The following is a 19,028-nucleotide window of genomic DNA, read 5'->3' as shown; positions in this document are numbered from 1 at the left end:
AGGAAATGTGAGTATCAACATTTCTCACGGTAGTATGTCAAGGGAATTAATTCCTTTGGAGGGGGCAGAATACCTATTAATAAATATTTGATGGATCAGATGTTTATAAAACAGTGTGGAGTTCCAGCCCTGCTGTGAGTACTGACTTGATGGAGTGTAAGAATGCACATCAGAAGCTGTTAAGTAGCTCAGTACATAGTAAACTTATCTTTTGGGAAAAGTGAAACAATACCTGTACTTCATAAGATCTGCCATCTCTGCATTTGTAGCCTGATTTTTTTTTCTTTTAGTAGTAGTGAAGTTTTTTGAGAAATCTTAAGAGGAATGACACTTTAAAAACTGTTTTGTGTTTATTTAGATGTAATGTTAAGTAGAATTATAAAAGCAGACTTCTTAGATTTGAACCACTTGCCAATTTTGTGACTTTAGGCAAGTTTCTAACCTTTCATGTCTCAGTTTTTATGACCTATAGGGTAATTATCACGGTTAATATGTATACATGAAGCAGTGTTTTTTAATCTTTTTTATCTCATAGCACACTTGAACGTATAGTTAAACTTCCATGGCACGCTTTGAACTTCTCTCAAAAATATTAATTAATGATCTTTAAATATTTTGTGGGAACGGCTGACAGATCACTGGTGTCAAGCTTATAGAGCAGTGCTTGTCATCTGGCACCTGTTAACGGCCAGCTGTGGTGGTCATGGTATAGTAGTGATGATGGCAGTGTCGTGGCCTTGGATGAGCTAAGTGGCCTCAGTTTCCTTGGCTGTAAAATGGAGATGATAATGATACCTAAACAGTTTGCAAAAATGCTTTGTGTCTTGCCTGGCAAATAGTCCTTATTAAACGCTGGCTATTACTGACATCGTCATCATCAATGTCTTTATCATTATTTTGAATCATTGTAATAGGGGATGTAGTTAGTTTTTTCTGAGTCCTTCTTATCACCTGACTTTTACCTTTTGGCTGCATATGTCCAGCTATGCACATCAAATACGGACTAGGGGATGTGGTTGTATTTACTGTCTCAGGAGTAGGAAGAGGCTCTTCTTTGGTACAGTGATACAAACATTTATTTTTGAGATAACGGTTTATAAAGAAACAATCATGGTTTGCTTATTCTCTAGAATAAGTTAATGACTTTCTTTAAATAATTAGAATCATTATTTTAGGAGCAAATATCAATGCCCAGACAGAAGAAACTCAAGAAACGGCCTTGACTCTGGCTTGCTGTGGAGGCTTTCTGGAAGTGGCAGACTTTCTCATTAAGGCGGGAGCTGACATAGAACTAGGATGCTCTACCCCTTTGATGGAAGCTGCTCAAGAAGGTCATTTGGAGTTAGTTAAATACTTACTAGCTGCAGGTAGGCAATTTTGCATTTAGTAGAAGTTTTTATATGATTAAGTAAAAATGTCATAATGCAAATATTTTTATGATGTTATAATACAAAGAATATGTATGTATTCTGAATAATTTACCTTGTTGATATTTGTAGGATCTGCAGCTTTCAGACATTTTGTTTATAATTTTTTGTTTTTCTTTTTTTTTTTTGTTTGCTTTTAAAGATGCTGACATTCTCTATTTCTAGAAATGAATAAGGTTACTTTGTCTGATAAGTCTGTGTGTTGTTTTGTTCGCACTACTGTAGGAGCTAATGTTCATGCAACGACAGCGACAGGGGACACAGCACTAACATATGCCTGTGAAAATGGTCACACTGATGTAGCAGATGTCTTGCTTCAGGCAGGAGCAGATCTGGTAAGCTGTGTCACTTATTAAATTTTAATATTTAAAAATAAGATACTTTTAAACAATGGAGATTCTAGACATAGAGTGTATTTCTTAACTTCCAACTTTATGTTGGCCTTTTTGCCATTCTTTCTTATATAGTCACCTTTTTTCCTATACTGTTTATTGTCCATTTTTATTTTCCTTTTTTAATAGTACTATCCAGTCCACTAACCCTCATCTCCCACAGAAAAGAAGATTTTGTGTTAGAGATATAATACAAATTAATTTTCCTGGCTTGGCACCTGTGGCTTAAGTGGCTAAGGCGCCAGCCATATACACCTGAGCTGGCAGGTTCAAATCCAACCCGTGCCTGCCAAACAACAATGATGACTGCAACCAAAAAATTACTGTGTGTTGTGGCGGGCGCCTGTAGTCCCAGCTTCTCAGGAGGTGGAGACAGGAGAACTGCTTGAGCCCAGGAGTTGGAGGTTGCTGTGAGCCGTGATGTCACGGCACTCTACCCAGGGCAACAGCTTGAGGCTCTGTCTCAAAAAAAACAAAACAAACAAACAAAAAAATTAATTTTCCTTTAGGTATTCATTAACTATTTTTAGAAGCTCTTTTGATTTTGCATAAAAAAAGACAAATGTGACTTATAGGTATTTCATTATAGCTTATAAAGTAAATGGTGCCTACATGTTCAGAGCATTAAGAAATAAGAACTACAAGCATAAATACTGAATAAATCTTATCCTTCAAGTAGTTTAGAATTTAATATATCACAGGTGAAATAAATACTGATGTCATCCTAAGAGATGTCATAGGGAAAGTACAGAGAGTAAAGAAGCGTGGAAGAGGTAAAGTGGTCATCTGAGATATTATATTTGGGGCTGGGTAATATTTGGAAAGGTAGATATGATAGTGTTGTACCAAGAGAGATGTTCTAATTGGAAAAAGTGGTGTGAGTGTAGCCTGAGAAGTAGAGAAGCATCATGCAGGTGTGTGTGTGTCTTCCAGTTTAGCCTATGGGGAGTGGGAGGAAAACATCAAAAGGTAGATATTAGTTAAAATTTAAGCACCTTTATTTTCACCAAGCTGAGATTCTGAGGTTAATGACAAAGGTGCTGTCTTTCATAGTTTGTGCAGAAATTCACATGCAGGCAGAACTAGTAACTAGTTTCATAATGTTCATAATTCATTTAACTTCTCTTTTCTCGTTTATGAAAGGGGGTATTAAATTAGGTCCTTGTGGTGGCCTCTTTTAGCTCTGCGGTGTTAGCACAGCCCTTGAAGCACTTATCATAGAAGTTATATTCTATTTAGTTGCCTGTGTATGTCTTCCTTGTTAGACTTTGAGCTTTTTCAGCTTAGGAACTAAGTATCTAGTTTTCACCACAATGACTATAAAATATACAGCAATGTAATCATTAGTACTTGCTTAGTTAATGGCAACTAGAACAACCTCAACGATTAAGAGAAAAATCCAAAGGTGTTCATCAGGTGTGCATATTATTAAAACAAAAAAGGAAATCTAAAATTCTGTACAAAAGATGTTTTTTTCTCAAATTTTTATTTTTTAAGTTCTGGAAATTTCTCCAGTGGTGTTTTCAGTTACTCGGCAGTCACAGGTGTGCATTAGGTTCTCCATCCTTTATAGTAACATCTTACAACTGATGGTTTAAGATGGTTTAATTATCCTTAGCCTTATCATTTTTATGTAAGGTAAAATAGAGATAATAGGAAGTCTGTAGACAGAGGGAAGTGATGTATACTTACTGCAATTCACAGAAAGAGGACACAAACCAATAAAAGGAAAATCACTGGGAGTGTTTAATGCTAATCATATGGATTAATTGGAGAGTATCATACACTATTCAAGCTCCCTAATCCTTAAGTAGGGGATCCTTGAGGATTTAGATGAGGGTGTCATGATCACATGTCTATAACTCCAATTCTTAAATTTTTTCCATAGTACATATTTCCAATTTCAGATTTCTTTAAAAAAATTTAAATGTGTGTTTCTTAATTTGTTAAAGAGCTTCATGTTCAGTATATTTAGAATCATAAATTAATTAATCCAATTATTTTGATTTTCATGAAAAAGAATAATTGTTCACTAGCAATTAAATACCAAGTAAGTCTGTATCTTTTAAACAGGAACATGAATCCGAAGGTGGAAGGACTCCTTTAATGAAAGCTGCAAGAGCTGGTCATGTTTGTACTGTTCAGTTCTTAATTAGTAAAGGTAGGTTTGTATAAATAAAGCAGTAGTTTTTTTCCTCCAAATATGTCTACCCCTGTCCTCAGGCATTTTGAGATTGAGGGGTAAAGGGCATTTTGGGGGGTTATCACATGGGGAAGGCTGCTGCTAATGTTTTATGAATAGATAGCTGTTAAACATTGTGCAATGTACAGAACAGCTCCAGACTACAAAGGATTGTCAGTAGCTTATTGAGAAACACTTCTATAATGAAAAATTTCCTGCTGGGTGCGTGGCCCACATCTGTAATCCCAGCACTTGGGAGGGTGAGGCAGGTAGATGGCCTGAGCTCACAGGTTCAAGACCAGCCTGAGCCAGAGCGAGACCCTGTCTGTAAAAAATAGTCAAGCGTTGTAGCAGGCGCCTGTAGTCCCAGCTACTTGGGAGGCTTAGACAAGAGGATCATTTGAACCCAACAGTTAGAGGTTGCTGTGAGCTAAGATGCCACAGCATTCTACCAATTATATTAGGAATAATAGGTATTTTTGATAGCTTTTACTGGCACCCTACCAAGAATGACCAAGTGAGACCCTGTCTCAAAAAAGAATTTTTTTTTTTCTCTATGTAAAACTTAAAAGGTTTAAATAACTTAATTTGGTACATTCGTGTACATCAGTATCATCTTGAAACCTGATTTTTACGATACTTTGCCACTGAAAAATTTGTGGCAAATTATTTTCCCGTGGTATATTTCCTTGGGCCTAAGTTTCCTTCTTTATAAAATATAGGGAGATAATTATGGATGAAATATAAAAAATGTTCCCAATTGAAGTATAACAAATACGACAAAATGTATGAGATTTTCCTACATGGTCAATAATTCTAGTTTGAATACTAAAGATATCAATGACAGATAAAATAAAAAAGAGAATATTGTCGGATGCAGTGGCTCACGCCTATAATCCCAGAACTGTGGGAAGTTGAGAAAGGAGAATTGCTTGAGCTCAGGAGTTCGAGACTTGCCTGAGCCAGGATGAGATCCCGACTCATTAAAAAAAAAGAAAAAGAAAAACCGAGCCAGGCGTCCAGCGAGCACCTGTAATCCCCGTGGGTTCCAGAGGCTGAGGCAGCAGGATGCCCACAGCCCGTGTCTGAGGTTGCAGTGAGCCGTGATGCCATTGCACTTTGCTCAGGGCATAGGGTGGGACTCTGTCTCAACAACAACAACACCAAAAAAAAAAAAACAGAAAGGAGAATATTGCTTTCTTTAAATTGTTTGTTAGGTATTTACTACATAAGTTCTAGATTAAATAGTTTTCATGCAGAGTTCATCATATTCTTAAGTATAGGAGATTATAGATTTTACTTTTGATTCCACATTGATAAACAAAAGACTATATATAAGCTGTAACAGTTGTAAAAGACAGCAATATATCATTTCCTTATTAAAATACTAAAGAAATTTCACGTTTATAATTGTTCATAGGTAAAATAGATCAGAAATGATTTGCTGGTGGGATTATTTTAGGCATTTGGGATTTATTTATGGCATTTTGAACATTCACTTGTAATAGATACCTATACCACAGTATTATCAAGAAAGGAATTATGTGCATAATCACCACTTCCTCCGTTCTTCAATTAATTTTAATGAATTTGATTCCAACTTCTTTCTTTCAGCTGTTTTATTTCCATTTCCCATATCATTTAGCCCAGTAATCCAAATCATAGCTAGGTTCATGGAGCAGAGTTGTACCTGTTTCATTCCTAGATAGTCCTGATGAAAACTACTCTTCTTTCTTTCTATTCTATTACATATTTAATCTGTAAAGGGCAGTGTGGTTTATTTTTATTGATTTTTAGACATCTTTTCTATTGAAGAACTTCAACATATATATAAAAATTTGTATTTTGTTTTTTTATATAGCAACTATATTAGGAATTATAGATACTTTTGATAGCTTTTACTGGCACATACTGTAATATTTATGGATTAAATTATATCATGTTTGTTTGGGATTTGCTTTAGAGTAATTCAAGATGGGAGAGGAGAATTGATGTGGGTATATGTGGAATGAGATGGGCCATGTATTTAATCATTGAAGCTGGGTAATGGGTATGCGGGGCTTTATTATCCTAGTCTCTCTACTCTTTATAATTTTTAAATTTACCATAATTTTCAGAAAAGCCATTCTACTAACATGATTTTCCATGCCTTGTCTATTTTAGGAGCAAATGTGAATAGAACCACAGCTAATAATGACCATACTGTACTGTCCCTGGCTTGTGCAGGGGGTCATCTGGCAGTGGTGGAACTACTTTTGGCTCATGGGGCAGATCCTACTCACCGTTTAAAAGTATGTAATTCACATGTTTTAGGCAGCATTGTGAATTAATTCTTTTTTTTTTTTTTTATTAAATCATAACTGTATACATTGATATGATCATGGGGTATCATACACTCGCTTCATAAACCATTTGACACATTTTCATCACAGTGGTCAACATAGCCTTTCCGGCGCTATCTCAGTTACTGTGCCAAAACATTTACATTCTACCCTTAACCAAGTTTCGCAAATACCCCGTGAATTAATTCTTGAACATTACAGAATATCATTTACAAGTTTCATTTTTAATGGTATTCTAAGTAATAATTTTCTCCATTTTTTTAATTAGAGGAATGTATTTTTTACTAAACCTATGATTTTAATGTATCTGGGACCTGTTGGCTTTATGTTCCTCAGTGATTGTGTAATTAACTCTTATTTTTCACTTTTTCCCTCTTCTATATTCACTCTTTCAGGATGGCTCCACTATGTTGATAGAAGCAGCAAAAGGTGGTCATACAAGTGTTGTTTGCTATCTTCTGGATTATCCTAATAATTTGCTTTCAGCTCCTCCACCAGATGTCACTCAGTTAACCCCCCCATCCCACGATTTAAATAGGGTAAGATTCAAAACTAAAGCATTTTATATTATGTCTTCTTATCTCCTTTTCATTCATAGTTTCATTTTAAACTAGATTGATTATTTTAGTTTTAGGAATATAGTTCTCTTTTAAAATACAGTATAACCTCTGTAAGTTGACCACCCAAGGGACTATAATGAACTCATCAATATACGGAGGTGGTCAGCATAAAGAGCTAGGCCTGCTGTACTGATAAGTACATGTAGTGCATGTCCGGTCTGTGAAAATTATCTCAAGTTAAGCAGGTGGTCATTCTAGAGAGGTCTTCAGCTATGGAGGTTCTACTGTATGTACTATGAGAGGTCTTCAGCTATGGAGGTTCTAGTGTATGTACTTGATATGGTTGATGAACATCTGATATAATTTTAAAAGTCTAGATTGGTATGATTTTTCTTTACCTTTTTAAGGTCAGAATAACAACTTGAACTCAAAATTCATTAAAAACATTTTATGGAAAATAATTGGATCCCAAAATATTTTAAGTAAATATTATTGTCTGAGGTGGTATTTTGAAAGCACTTTGAATAAGTCTCTTATTCTTTATTTAAAGCATATTACTTAATGGATTGTGTAGGATGCTCATCATAAGTATCTTTTATCTTAGGCTCCCCGTGTACCGGTTCAAGCACTGCCCATGGTTGTCCCACCTCAGGAGCCTGACAAACCGCCTGCCAATGTTGCCACTACTCTTCCTATCAGGAATAAAGGTCAGTTATTATTCTAAAGACTCTTTGTTACTTATTGTCCAGGTAAAAATAAGATTACAATCAAAACCAGCCATTTCTCCAAAAAACAAATTTTTCTAAGTTGGCATAAGTAAAGGTTTTTTTTTTTTTTTTTTTAACTAATGGAAAAAACATGTTAATAGGAGGGAAGATAATTAATTGCACAAATTTACGATGAAATTAGAAGTTTTAGGAGAAATTCAGATGCTCATCATTGATCCAATTCTGATTATGATTTCCTCTAATAATAAGTAATTTTTATTTATGTAAAATGTTATGCTGGGTATAGTTGGGTGACATTTTTGTAAACTATTTACTGAAATCTCTTCAGTGATGCAAGGCATAAGATAAATGAGATGGATCAAGTATTAAAAATTATTTTAGAATAACTTGCTTAATACAGATTGTATATCTGGGATACCTTTTCTCAATCACGTAATGCAAGGTTACTTCAGATATGCTCGTTTGTTCCTCTTAACTTCTGAGGTCCATATTTGACTTGTGGATGTTACAACATGCATGTTCTTAAGTTATGTCCCCAAACATTGCACCTACCAGTTTGAATCAGTTTTTCTTTTTGAAAATTTTACCTAAAGAACCAGTTCAGTTTTTATTTTGTTTTTTGGCTACCTATACTCTTTTACCAATATGAATACTAAGTATTCCACCAGCTCTTTTCAGTCACTACCACCAACCTAGAGCCATGGCACCTTTTTCATTTGGTATAGCAAACAGTTGATGGCTATACCTTTAGCCAGATCTGTCTGATCACCTGGCTGTCAGAAGACACAGTGGATGGTATAGTCTAGCATCTTTTCTTCTAGGGAAACTGAATCCCAGTTCTTTACTGGGCAGGTAGTTGTGTGAATATGTGAATTTATATCTTGCCTATATCAATCTTGAAGATGATAGACCCCAACAAGGACATATTTTAGTTGGATTTTTATTGTTACTTCTTGGTGGTTTGGGTACTCTTATGTGTGTACGTGTGAGTGTTTAAAGGCACAGGCTATTAAATATGGAAAAACCTTTACTTAGAGAGCTAAGTTTTCCCTATATCCTAATAATTTAGCATTATTGTTCTGTTCTTATGATGAGTTTTTCATCTTTATGACCATATGGAATATATACACATAGCCTTAGATTTTACTTTAATTGTACCATTCAGGTATCACAAACCTGCATCCCTCTGTTGTCTAATTTTAGCCATGTGATATTTTTAAAATTCTGAAATTAATTTCTAAAGATTATGCACATAAAATACATACATTTTATATTTATAGGAAAGAGGGTGAATTTGTCTTTAATTTTTTAACAGTGCATTTTCACCTTCTATGGATATGATAACTTGGTGCATAACTGTTGGCACTAAACCTCCCAACAGTAACTCTGTAATGAGGATGCCATTCATGTGCACTTCTGAGGGGGTTTCTTTTTCACACAGCTGCTTCTAAACAAAAGTCCAGCAGCCATTTGCCAGCAAACAGCCAGGATGTACAGGGTTACATCACCAATCAGTCTCCAGAGAGCATTGTAGAAGAGGCTCAGGGAAAGTTAACAGAACTGGAACAGAGGATAAAAGAAGCCATAGAAAAGAATGCACAGCTGCAGTCCTTGGAACTGGCTCATGCTGACCAACTTACCAAGGAGAAGATTGAGGAGCTGAACAAAACGAGGGAGGAACAAATTCAGAAGAAACAAAAGATATTGGAGGAACTACAGAAAGTAGAAAGAGAGTTACAACTGAAAACTCAGCAGCAGCTAAAAAAGCAGTATCTAGAGGTTAAAGCTCAAAGAATTCAACTTCAGCAGCAGCAACAACAATCTTGCCAACACCTGGGATTACTAACGCCTGTTGGGGTTGGAGAACAGCTTTCCGAAGGAGACTATGCACGGTTACAGCAAGTGGATCCTGTTTTGCTTAAAGATGAGCCCCAGCAGACTGCTGCTCAGATGGGTTTTGCACCAATCCAGCCTCTGGCGATGCCTCAAGCTTTGCCCCTGGCGGCAGGTCCCTTGCCCCCAGGGTCCATCGCAAATCTTACAGAACTGCAAGGAGTGATAGTTGGACAGCCAGTACTGGGCCAAGCACAGTTGGCAGGGCTGGGGCAAGGAATTCTGACAGAAACACAACAAGGGTTAATGGTAGCCAGCCCTGCTCAGACCCTCAATGACACGCTGGATGACATCATGGCAGGTGGGTTTATATTGTTATGAGCAGGTATCAAATATGATTTGCTTTAAGGCGAGTAAGAGTGTGCCAGAATTTTGCCATTACCCAACTTGAGAACTATTTTTGGACACTTGACCCATGTCTATGTTTAGAAATATTAGTTCAATCTCAGAAGTTCTCAGAGGGATACAGGTCAAATTAAAGATTAGCTCATTCAATACAAATGACTGAAGTTTTCTGGCTTAGGGAGGCTAGGTTTTTCAGAAGTGGAGTTAATCTTTGTTGATTTTTGTTTTTGTTTGTTTTTTTCCTTTAATTTTGAATACTAAAATTGAATTTTAGCATTTTGTTTCTGTATTCACTCTAATAAATTTGGAAATTGATAGAGTTGAAGTGCAAAACTAGCGGAACACATCAGGAAGCTTACTTGCGAAAAGACATATTTTATATCTTAATGGATCAGACCTCAAACTTGGTGGATTTAAAAACAACTCCAAGAAACTTAAGCATCTTTACAAAGTTAATAAAGTTCCAAACAAAATAGGGTTTGATTATGATATACATCAGTGATTTTTATCCCCCGTGAATGTTATTGTGTAGTCTTCTTTCCAACTGTATCATGGGAAGTTGTGGTACCCTGACAGTTTTATAAATGATATATTTTTAAATATGTAGCCAGAGAAATTTCACTACAATTATTTTCATTGGCGAGAAGAAATATTTTAGAAGGTCTTTTTAATGCTTCTACATTTTGGTACTTTGGTAGAGAGAGATTTCATAAAGTTCTAATCCATAAGACTGCTATACAGAGAAGGATAATTTGCTCTATTTAAAATAAAAAGACAAACAGGAAAATTGAAAAGGAAAGAAAAAAGAGAAGAACAAAAGGAATAAATGGTTGAATTTTGCTCATTTTCATCTAATTGCTACACCTTTTTTATTCATTTTTTTATACTTAAACAATGATGGACTTTTTCCTAATTTTAAAACTGTTTTAGTAGCATTACATATTATGATGAGATTACACATAATTTAAGTTTCATTTTTTAAAAGGATAAAAAGTAAATTAAATTATATAGTGTTTAGTTATTTAGCTAACATTCACAAACTAAGAAACCGGGTAATGAGACAGATTATATACTTAAAAATTTTTCTAAAGCCTTTTAGTCCTTCTTTAATGTCACCTCAACCGTAATATGTGTAATAAAAATCTCTGCTAATTTTAAGGGTGAAATAACGACATTGGAAACACTAGTCTAGTAGTAAGAACAATAAAGGCTCATGAGTATAAAATTTTTATTTAGATTTAAAGATTACTACTAATCATCCCTAGCTGGTTATGATTACTACTAATCACTACTAGCTGGTTATAATAATTGGTAATATAATTTTAAAATTCTTAAGTATTCTGTTAAAACCAGAGCATAGTACCAAAAATCCCAAATTTGATACTGTATCCATAGCCTTTAATTTAGATCATAATAGTACAATAGTTGTCAGACTGCCAGAGGATGTGTAGTGTTAAATGTTTCTTATGCACTTAACTGAATAATGGACATTCCATACTGAGGGATGTTTAAAAGTTTTTTTTAAATGCTATCAGATTTTGTGTGACGTGCTTGGGCATAGTTGTCCACAATGATTTGCCAATTGTACATTTTTTTATACTGATAGGAATTATCAACGATTTGTAAAGTAGTTTTTCTTTTGATTCGCATACCAAACAAATAGTTGTGTGTATTTCCATGTAAACATTTTTTAAAGTACATAACTTTTTGTAAATATGACAAATACTTGTCATATTATGAAGATATTTTACTTCTTTATTCTCATTTATGTGTGGAGAGGAGAGAGAGCCAGAAAGAGGAAGAGCAGGATTAAAAACATTTAGCACCTACCTGCAGCTCATGCCTGGTAACGGGCATGTGCGCACATCCACCCGCACACTCCTGTGTTCACCTCTGCAGCTCGTGCCTGGTAACGGGCATGTGCGCACATCCACCCGCACACTCCTGTGTTCACCTCTGCAGCTCGTGCCTGGTAACGGGCATGTGCGCACATCCACCCGCACACTCCTGTGTTCACCTCTGCAGCTCGTGCCTGGTAACGGGCATGTGCGCACATCCACCCGCACACTCCTGTGTTCACCTCTGCAGCTCGTGCCTGGTAACGGGCATGTGCGCACATCCACCCGCACACTCCTGTGTTCACCTCTGCAGCTCGTGCCTGGTAACGGGCATGTGTGCACATCCACCGCACACTCCTGTGTTCACCTCTGCAGCTCGTGCCTGGTAACGGGCATGTGCGCACATCCACCCGCACACTCCTGTGTTCACCTCTGCAGCTCGTGCCTGGTAACGGGCATGTGTGCACATCCACCGCACACTCCTGTGTTCACCTCTGCAGCTCGTGCCTGGTAACGGGCATGTGCGCACATCCACCCGCACACTCCTGTGTTTGCCTTTGCAGCTCATGCTATAGACTTCTCTGTGGTAGGATTTGTCCCTTCAGTTTACTAATGAGCATTTCCACTTCTTGCTTTGGATTTTGTAATATATTACAGCCTTGTTAGCTTCATAGTCTTCTTCTCCTAGTATAGCCTCTGATGTCTGTTTCTTAGCCCCCATTTACTAGATTTCTGTCATAGATTTGGTCTCTTTTTCTCTAGTTCTTGACTGACCAAAATCTTCCATTTTCCCTGTCTCACACCTGCCAAAGCAAAGTCCCTTGCCTGTTTAACCTGTCCTAACAGCTTGCTTTTTCTATGATCTCAGTCCCCTTTTTTCCTATCTTGACATTAAAACCTTTCTGAGCATGTGGTTCTCCTTCTCTAAATCTAACCCTAAAATGAAGACCCACATAGAAAGATTTATTCCAGAGTTGCTTCAGGTACCTCCATATTTATGTTGGTTACTTTTAACTATAGAGAATGGGTGAGTGATGGACAGTTCTTCAATCTTAGTAAACCAGTTTCATAAGTATACCAGAGGGCACAAAATGAATTGATTTTTTTTCCTATCTCCTTTTAGATGAGGTGATAAGAACAACCAATTTGACCAAATAGGAAAATTCTCTAATTTCAGTAGCTTCTTCAAAAGAAATTGGTCCAGTTGAAATGTGAATTATAATGAGTTAACAATAAAGCTTAGAATTTTTTTTTACTTGTTTAGTATCATGAATTAAAAATCAATGATTTAGGCAGAGTTCTGTTCATCCTGTTTAAGCTACTTTGGTATTTAGTATTTCTATTTGTGAAAATCCAATCAAAGGAGATAAAGAATCTATTTTAAGAGCTATAGATTTTATGATTTTGGAATTGTTATCTAGAATATGTATACTTAAATTACTTCAATCATTTTCTTAACATATCAAATTATCAATGCTAGTGGTCACTAGGTGATGGTTTTAATACATTAGTACATGTCCTTTTCTACTGGTCTGGATTCCTAGGGATTCAAGTGTTTTGTTTTGTTTCTTCTTTCGTTTTTCCTTTGGCTTTTAAGTGGACTTAAAAATGTATAATTATAGAATGTGTGTTACTATAATGTACAGTGTTTGTTTGTACCTGAACTAAGGATTTCATGTGAAATAGGTTTCGTAATTGACAACTATGTTTTTAATAGTTACAATAAGGTCAATTTCAGTTTTTTATTCTCGGCAGGATCATAACCTCTTTTGCCTGGTTTCAGATCCAGTTTGAATCATGATTGTTTTCTGTCTGATGTAGTTGATAACTACTTTGGTAACATACATTCACATTATTGTCAGCATTCAGACATTAATGTCCATATTTTAATACCATAGCATTTTTAATGGGGGGCAGAGATGATGTTCACATATCAACTCCTGAAGTGAGTTGATGAGAGAATACAGTGCCCTCAGCTAAATCTACAATAAATCCTATGCCACCATCTTTGGAGTTCTCCTATCTCAAGCACTGACCAAAAGTTGCATATTTTGGTGAAAATAATACCATAGCAAAGTCACACTTAGAAAACCTAACAATCTATATTTGAAGGATGATTGTACACATAATTTGTACCCTAATCTCTCAATTTTGACCTCATAAGTCAGTGTGATTGCTGGATTGATTGAGCATTTCATCTCCCTCTGAATAAGTATTCATGGCAGAAACTACATTTCTATGTGAGGATCAATTTCTTATATTTGAATATACTGTCATACAGAGTGCTACTTTGTAGAATATTATCCCCTTGTCTGCGGTTAGTAAAATAGTAGGAGGTGTTTCAAATGATTAGATAGCAAGGTTCTCTGCTCCCAAACAGTGATATTGTGTTTGTTAATTCTGGAATATAAGATGTGAAATTGGCAAGTAAAAACTATGTTTCCCTCTTTTGGTCTTGACTGTTTTACCTTTTATTCCTTTTTTAATTAAGAAAATATAATGGACAATTTTCCATTGGTGTTTATATTTAATTTTAATAAATAATTCAGGGTTATTTTAAATTAAGGTTTTATGACTACTTAATGAGAGGGAAATTTGTTTTTCTGATGGATTATTTAGAAAATGGGCTACTCTCAGCGTACATTATAATTTTAGACTGTCATCCAGTTAAAAATAACCAAGAAAATGAGTTATTAGGACTATTGTAGTCTCCCTATAGATATTTTAAGAGTCTTTAAATATTTTCTAATAAATATTTCTTATTATTACCTAACAATGTTTTATCCTTATTAAGTGCAGTTATTTTGTTCAACAGCAGTCAGTGGAAGAGCATCTGCACTGTCAAACACTCCTACCCACAGTATCGCTGCCTCCATTTCCCAGCCTCAGACTCCAACACCAAGTCCCATCGTCTCTCCTTCAGCCATGCTACCTATCTACCCTGCCATTGATATTGATGCACAGGTAAGCCCCAAATTTAAGAAAGACGGTTTTCCTCTGGAATTTAATTTCTGTTCTTACTTGTTTACCAAATGTCTGTTGTTTTTTGTATGTGCTAACTTAGGCTTTTGGAGCTCTTACAATTGTCAGGACTCTTTTTAAGAAATTATCTCCTCTACATCTTAGGCCACTTGATGCTCTTGAGCCTCATCCCCCTGAGGGGGACCCGGCAGCTGCTTCCTAGTCACTTTGTGTAGCCTAGAAGTAGTGGGGCTGAGGAGCAAACTCAGTCTCTTTGGCTTCAGAGACAGTACTCTTAACTGCAGCCTTTTTTTCCCCAGAAAAAAATGAGACATTCATGTGATGAACCACAGTTACTTACATTTAATGTTGAAAGCATTGTAGAATTACTTTGAACTTCATATTGAATTTGCATTATTTTCTTCCTATCTTTTTTGCTTATGGGACCAAGAATTGATCTGGAAGCAAAAGCAAACACTTTAGGAAAATGTAGAAGGGTTTCTTTGTAAAATGTTTTGAAACAAAACAGGCATAGTAGCCCATTTTCCAAATCCAGGTATTAGGATTTTACTGAATTTGGAATTACTGTAATGATGGTGAAATGATTTTACCTGACTATACCCCTCAACCATCACTGTATTATAATTCCTAGAATTTACATATAACTTTTTAAAAACTTACATTTTAAATGTAGTAGGCAAGCTTATATATATGGATTTGACTGTAGCTCCTTCAAACTCTATTTGGTCTCTGCATTTCATTTCATTTGTTGGGTTAGCCCAACCTAAGCTACTTTCTGTGGAGTTTACCATAAGTGCTAAGTTAGACATTGGAAAGCAGGTGAAAAAAATAAAGATTCTTTTGTACTTGGTTCATCTGAAGTTTTTGTTTTGATAATAAAAAATTCCTTGAGCTCTTAAATAATGAATAATTTGGTTTATGTTTGACAATACTGTACATTAACACACAAGGGGTATCATGAAAAAGTTAACACCAAGATTCATCTTCTGTTTTGAAATGTTAAACATTCTCTAATACTTGATTAAGTGAAAGATATTAATGTCTATAAAGTCTTAAGTATGTACACATTTGCTACTTAACACTTTATAGACATTAACATCTTTCACTTAATCTTTATAACAACCCGTGAAGAAGGTACTGTTTTTATTCTCATTTTACAGATAAAGAAAGTATGACATAGAGTTATTAACTACCTTGCCCATTAGCTAGTTAATGGTGGAGCCAGCTTTTGAACATCAGACACTCTGGCTCTCAAAATTATGCTCTTAAATACTGCTCTGTGCTACATGTTTTTCCATTTTTATCTTAAATGTAAACACAGAATTTGACTTATAGTGACATCATAAATTAGATTACAGAAAATGTCAATTACCTAGATAGTAAGGGGTCAGATGTCTTTCCTCTGCATATTTACTCAAATCTTAATTTAAGGAAGAATGAAGTGTTAATTGTCTTCCCTTAGATACATGATAAGGAGTGTAACTTTTTGACCAATATAATAACATTAGCTTCTTTTAAAATGCTGATGATTCTGGAAAACAGAACTTTTTAGCTCCTTTAATTGAACATTTTAGACGGGAGCTAATATTTTTGAGAAGAATTAGGAGGAAATATATGTTTAGTTTTTAGACTTCGACAAATGCTGAAGAGTTTGCATTCTTTCTAAGGGTTGTCAAATCGATGTTCTACAATTAGAATCACTGGTGGTGGTCGGGAGGGTGTGCCAGAGGCTATCTGACTCCCAAAATGGATTTATTGAATCACATGATATTTTCAAAACTTTTAAGATTCATACTACGTACTATGCTGTTATCAAAATCTGTTTTAGAGGCTGGGCATGGTGGCTCACACCTGTAATCCTAGCACTTGGGAGGCCAAGGCAGGTGGATTGCCAGAGCTCACAGGTTCGAGACCAGCCTGAGCCAGAGTGAGACCTCGTCTCTAATAAAAATAGCTGGGCATTGTTGTGGGCACCTGTAGTTCCAGCTACAGGCAAGAGAATCAGTTAAGCCCAATGAGTTTGAGGTCGTTGTGAGCTATGACGCCACCACACTCTACTAAGGACTATACTAAGGACTACAAAGTGAGACTGTCTCCAAAAAAAAAATTAAATAAATAAATAAAAAATCTGTTTTAGGAAACATAAATAGTAACTTGAAGGAATTATTTTAGACTATTTTATTATACCTTTAGATAATACATCTCTGATCTTTATTTTTGTTTTGAGTGGTATGACCAGACTTATCTGACTGCTATACATATAGAAATCATGAGTACTGTACATATTAGAAATAAGGTAGAGATTTTTAAGGACCACAAGTTTTATGTCAAGCAGTATATCTTCCTTGAAGGTTAAAATTGAATACCACTGAATTGAGTGAATATTTTATATTGTACTGTGCGAAATTTGATTGATTCCAGGAGCCACTAAAAGTGAGAACCCGCTGTTTTGTTCGGGGCCGTCAGCACTTGTTGCAGCCCCTTTCTTGTCACATGTTCTTCATACAGTTCCGAACTGTTTAGTTGTTTTAGTCTCAGACTTCTAATGTCTTTTCTTGAACTTGAAGTAACTTATTCTATTACATCATTAATAGAGATCCACTATTATCTTTTAAAGTGGGTAGGCCTGAGATTTAACTTACCCATTTAACTTACAGTTTAAAATTATGTTTTAATGATATAAATATCATTTGGATATATATTTTTATTCCTGTTTTGCAATACAGAGAACAGTTTCATCATAATTAAATGAGAAATTAAGGACAGCAACAACCTACAGTGATATATAATGTCTTACCATTACAGCACTCTACTTTAAAATGCATGGGTTCTACTTCTTCATAAGAACTTGGTTACAGGTTATTCATTTTACTGATTAGTCATCGATTTACTGAATACCCTAAAGCGCTCTCCTACTTTTTAAGGTTACATATAAACTGTACTGGCTTAGAGAATAAGATGTTTGGAATTGTAAAGGCTGGAGATCTAAAAATTTCAACTCCTGAAGTTCTAATAGTTTTCAAAATAATTTAAGAGTAATTAATAGGCATACTTCCTTTTTAATAGACAGTTTAGATATGTCTTTCCACTTGTGTTTCAACTGATTAAAAGTTGCCTCTTCAGTATTTTTATCTTAGCATTTCTTCTTGGTTTTATAATCTGTACTATTGTGTGTTATGACTGAATTGAGTAGTATGTTGAGAATTTGCAGAATATTCTTATATGTGGTTTTGTTATTTTTTATAAACCAGAATTCATCATGACAACATCTATTATGGTATGGAATGGTACATTTATAGCAGGCATCCTCAAACTACAGCCTGCGGGCCACATAAATATAATTACACACGAGGCGGTGTAACTATATTTGTTCCTGTTTTGTTTTTTTACTTCAAAATAAGATATGTGTAGTGCGCATAGGAATTTGTTCATAGTTTTTTTTTTTAAACTACAGTCCGGCCCTCCAACGGTCTGAGGGACAGTGAACTGGCCCCCTGTTTAAAAAGTTTGAGGACCCCTGTTTTATAGTATCATGGTCAGATGGAAATTTTCTTTAGAATATAAATTTGGAAAAACTCTGAACAGAGCGCTGGGCATCTGTTTCCCCCCTTTAGGTTTGAGACTTCCCTTAGATACATGATAAGGAGTGTAACTTTTTGGCCAATATAATAACATAACTTTGTGCAATATAATTTGAGTCAAAGGATGTTTCCATTAAGTGGTACTTTGCCTTTCAGAAAATAGCCCATATTGTTATTATTTTCATCAGCAATATAACAACACCTGTTTTTTTCTGTACCTTGTCAGTCATTCTTTGTATTAACCCAAACTTATGTTTCATGTGCATTACAAAACGAGGTAGTATTTTTTGCCGTTGTGTAGGTGTGTGTTTGGGGGATGGAAGCCTCACTTCAGACTCTTTAAATTCTTTCGTTGTCTTAAAAGCTTGTAATAAAATAATGATTAGTTTAATTTCTCCTTAATGAAGAAATACAATGGAGATACCCACTCTTAAAAAAGTTCCCAAGGAATTAGACCAGCTCTCCTCTCTCAGTCTTAAAAGTATTTTTTTCCTTGAAGTCTTATGAGTATACATCATTTATGTTTTCCTCAGAGCTTGAACCTAAATTTGCCCTGGATGGTAATCAGTCAGCTCCTGGATGGCCTATAAAATCTTTGTCAACCCTGAAGTACTTAGCAGAGTGTTTTGAATATAAAAGGTGCTTAATAAAAGTCAATTGAATTTATGTTTTATAATATGGGACATGAACTTATTTTAGTAATCAGTTAAAATTTTCCATGCTTATATTTTTCCAGATGTTGTTTATGTCTTTCAATT

At 35.3% G+C, this 19,028-nt stretch overlaps 1 protein-coding gene across 5 annotated transcripts in view; it reads left to right on the top strand.

The window, feature by feature from the left end:
* Nucleotides 1-19,028, top strand: part of ANKRD17 (ankyrin repeat domain 17) — a 150,622-nt gene that overhangs the window by 90,644 nt on the left and 40,950 nt on the right. For 2 of the 5 annotated variants that reach the window (XM_053574394.1, XM_053575764.1), the window contains exons 9-16: nucleotides 1,176-1,367; nucleotides 1,653-1,762; nucleotides 3,893-3,980; nucleotides 6,165-6,292; nucleotides 6,739-6,882; nucleotides 7,508-7,610; nucleotides 9,073-9,825; nucleotides 14,523-14,671. In XM_053574394.1, coding sequence (XP_053430369.1) covers nucleotides 1,176-1,367; nucleotides 1,653-1,762; nucleotides 3,893-3,980; nucleotides 6,165-6,292; nucleotides 6,739-6,882; nucleotides 7,508-7,610; nucleotides 9,073-9,825; nucleotides 14,523-14,671 — 1,667 coding nt within the window. The remainder of the gene's footprint in view (nucleotides 1-1,175; nucleotides 1,368-1,652; nucleotides 1,763-3,892; nucleotides 3,981-6,164; nucleotides 6,293-6,738; nucleotides 6,883-7,507; nucleotides 7,611-9,072; nucleotides 9,826-14,522; nucleotides 14,672-19,028) is intronic. The other 3 variants (XM_053574999.1, XM_053577367.1, XM_053576604.1) reach the window with 3 other exon arrangements.

This window comes from Nycticebus coucang, chromosome 1 (genome assembly GCF_027406575.1).
Source record: "Nycticebus coucang isolate mNycCou1 chromosome 1, mNycCou1.pri, whole genome shotgun sequence".
NCBI lineage: Eukaryota > Metazoa > Chordata > Mammalia > Primates > Lorisidae > Nycticebus > Nycticebus coucang.
Note: the sequence above shows the minus strand (reverse complement) of the source record. Positions and strands in the feature narration are given on the sequence as shown.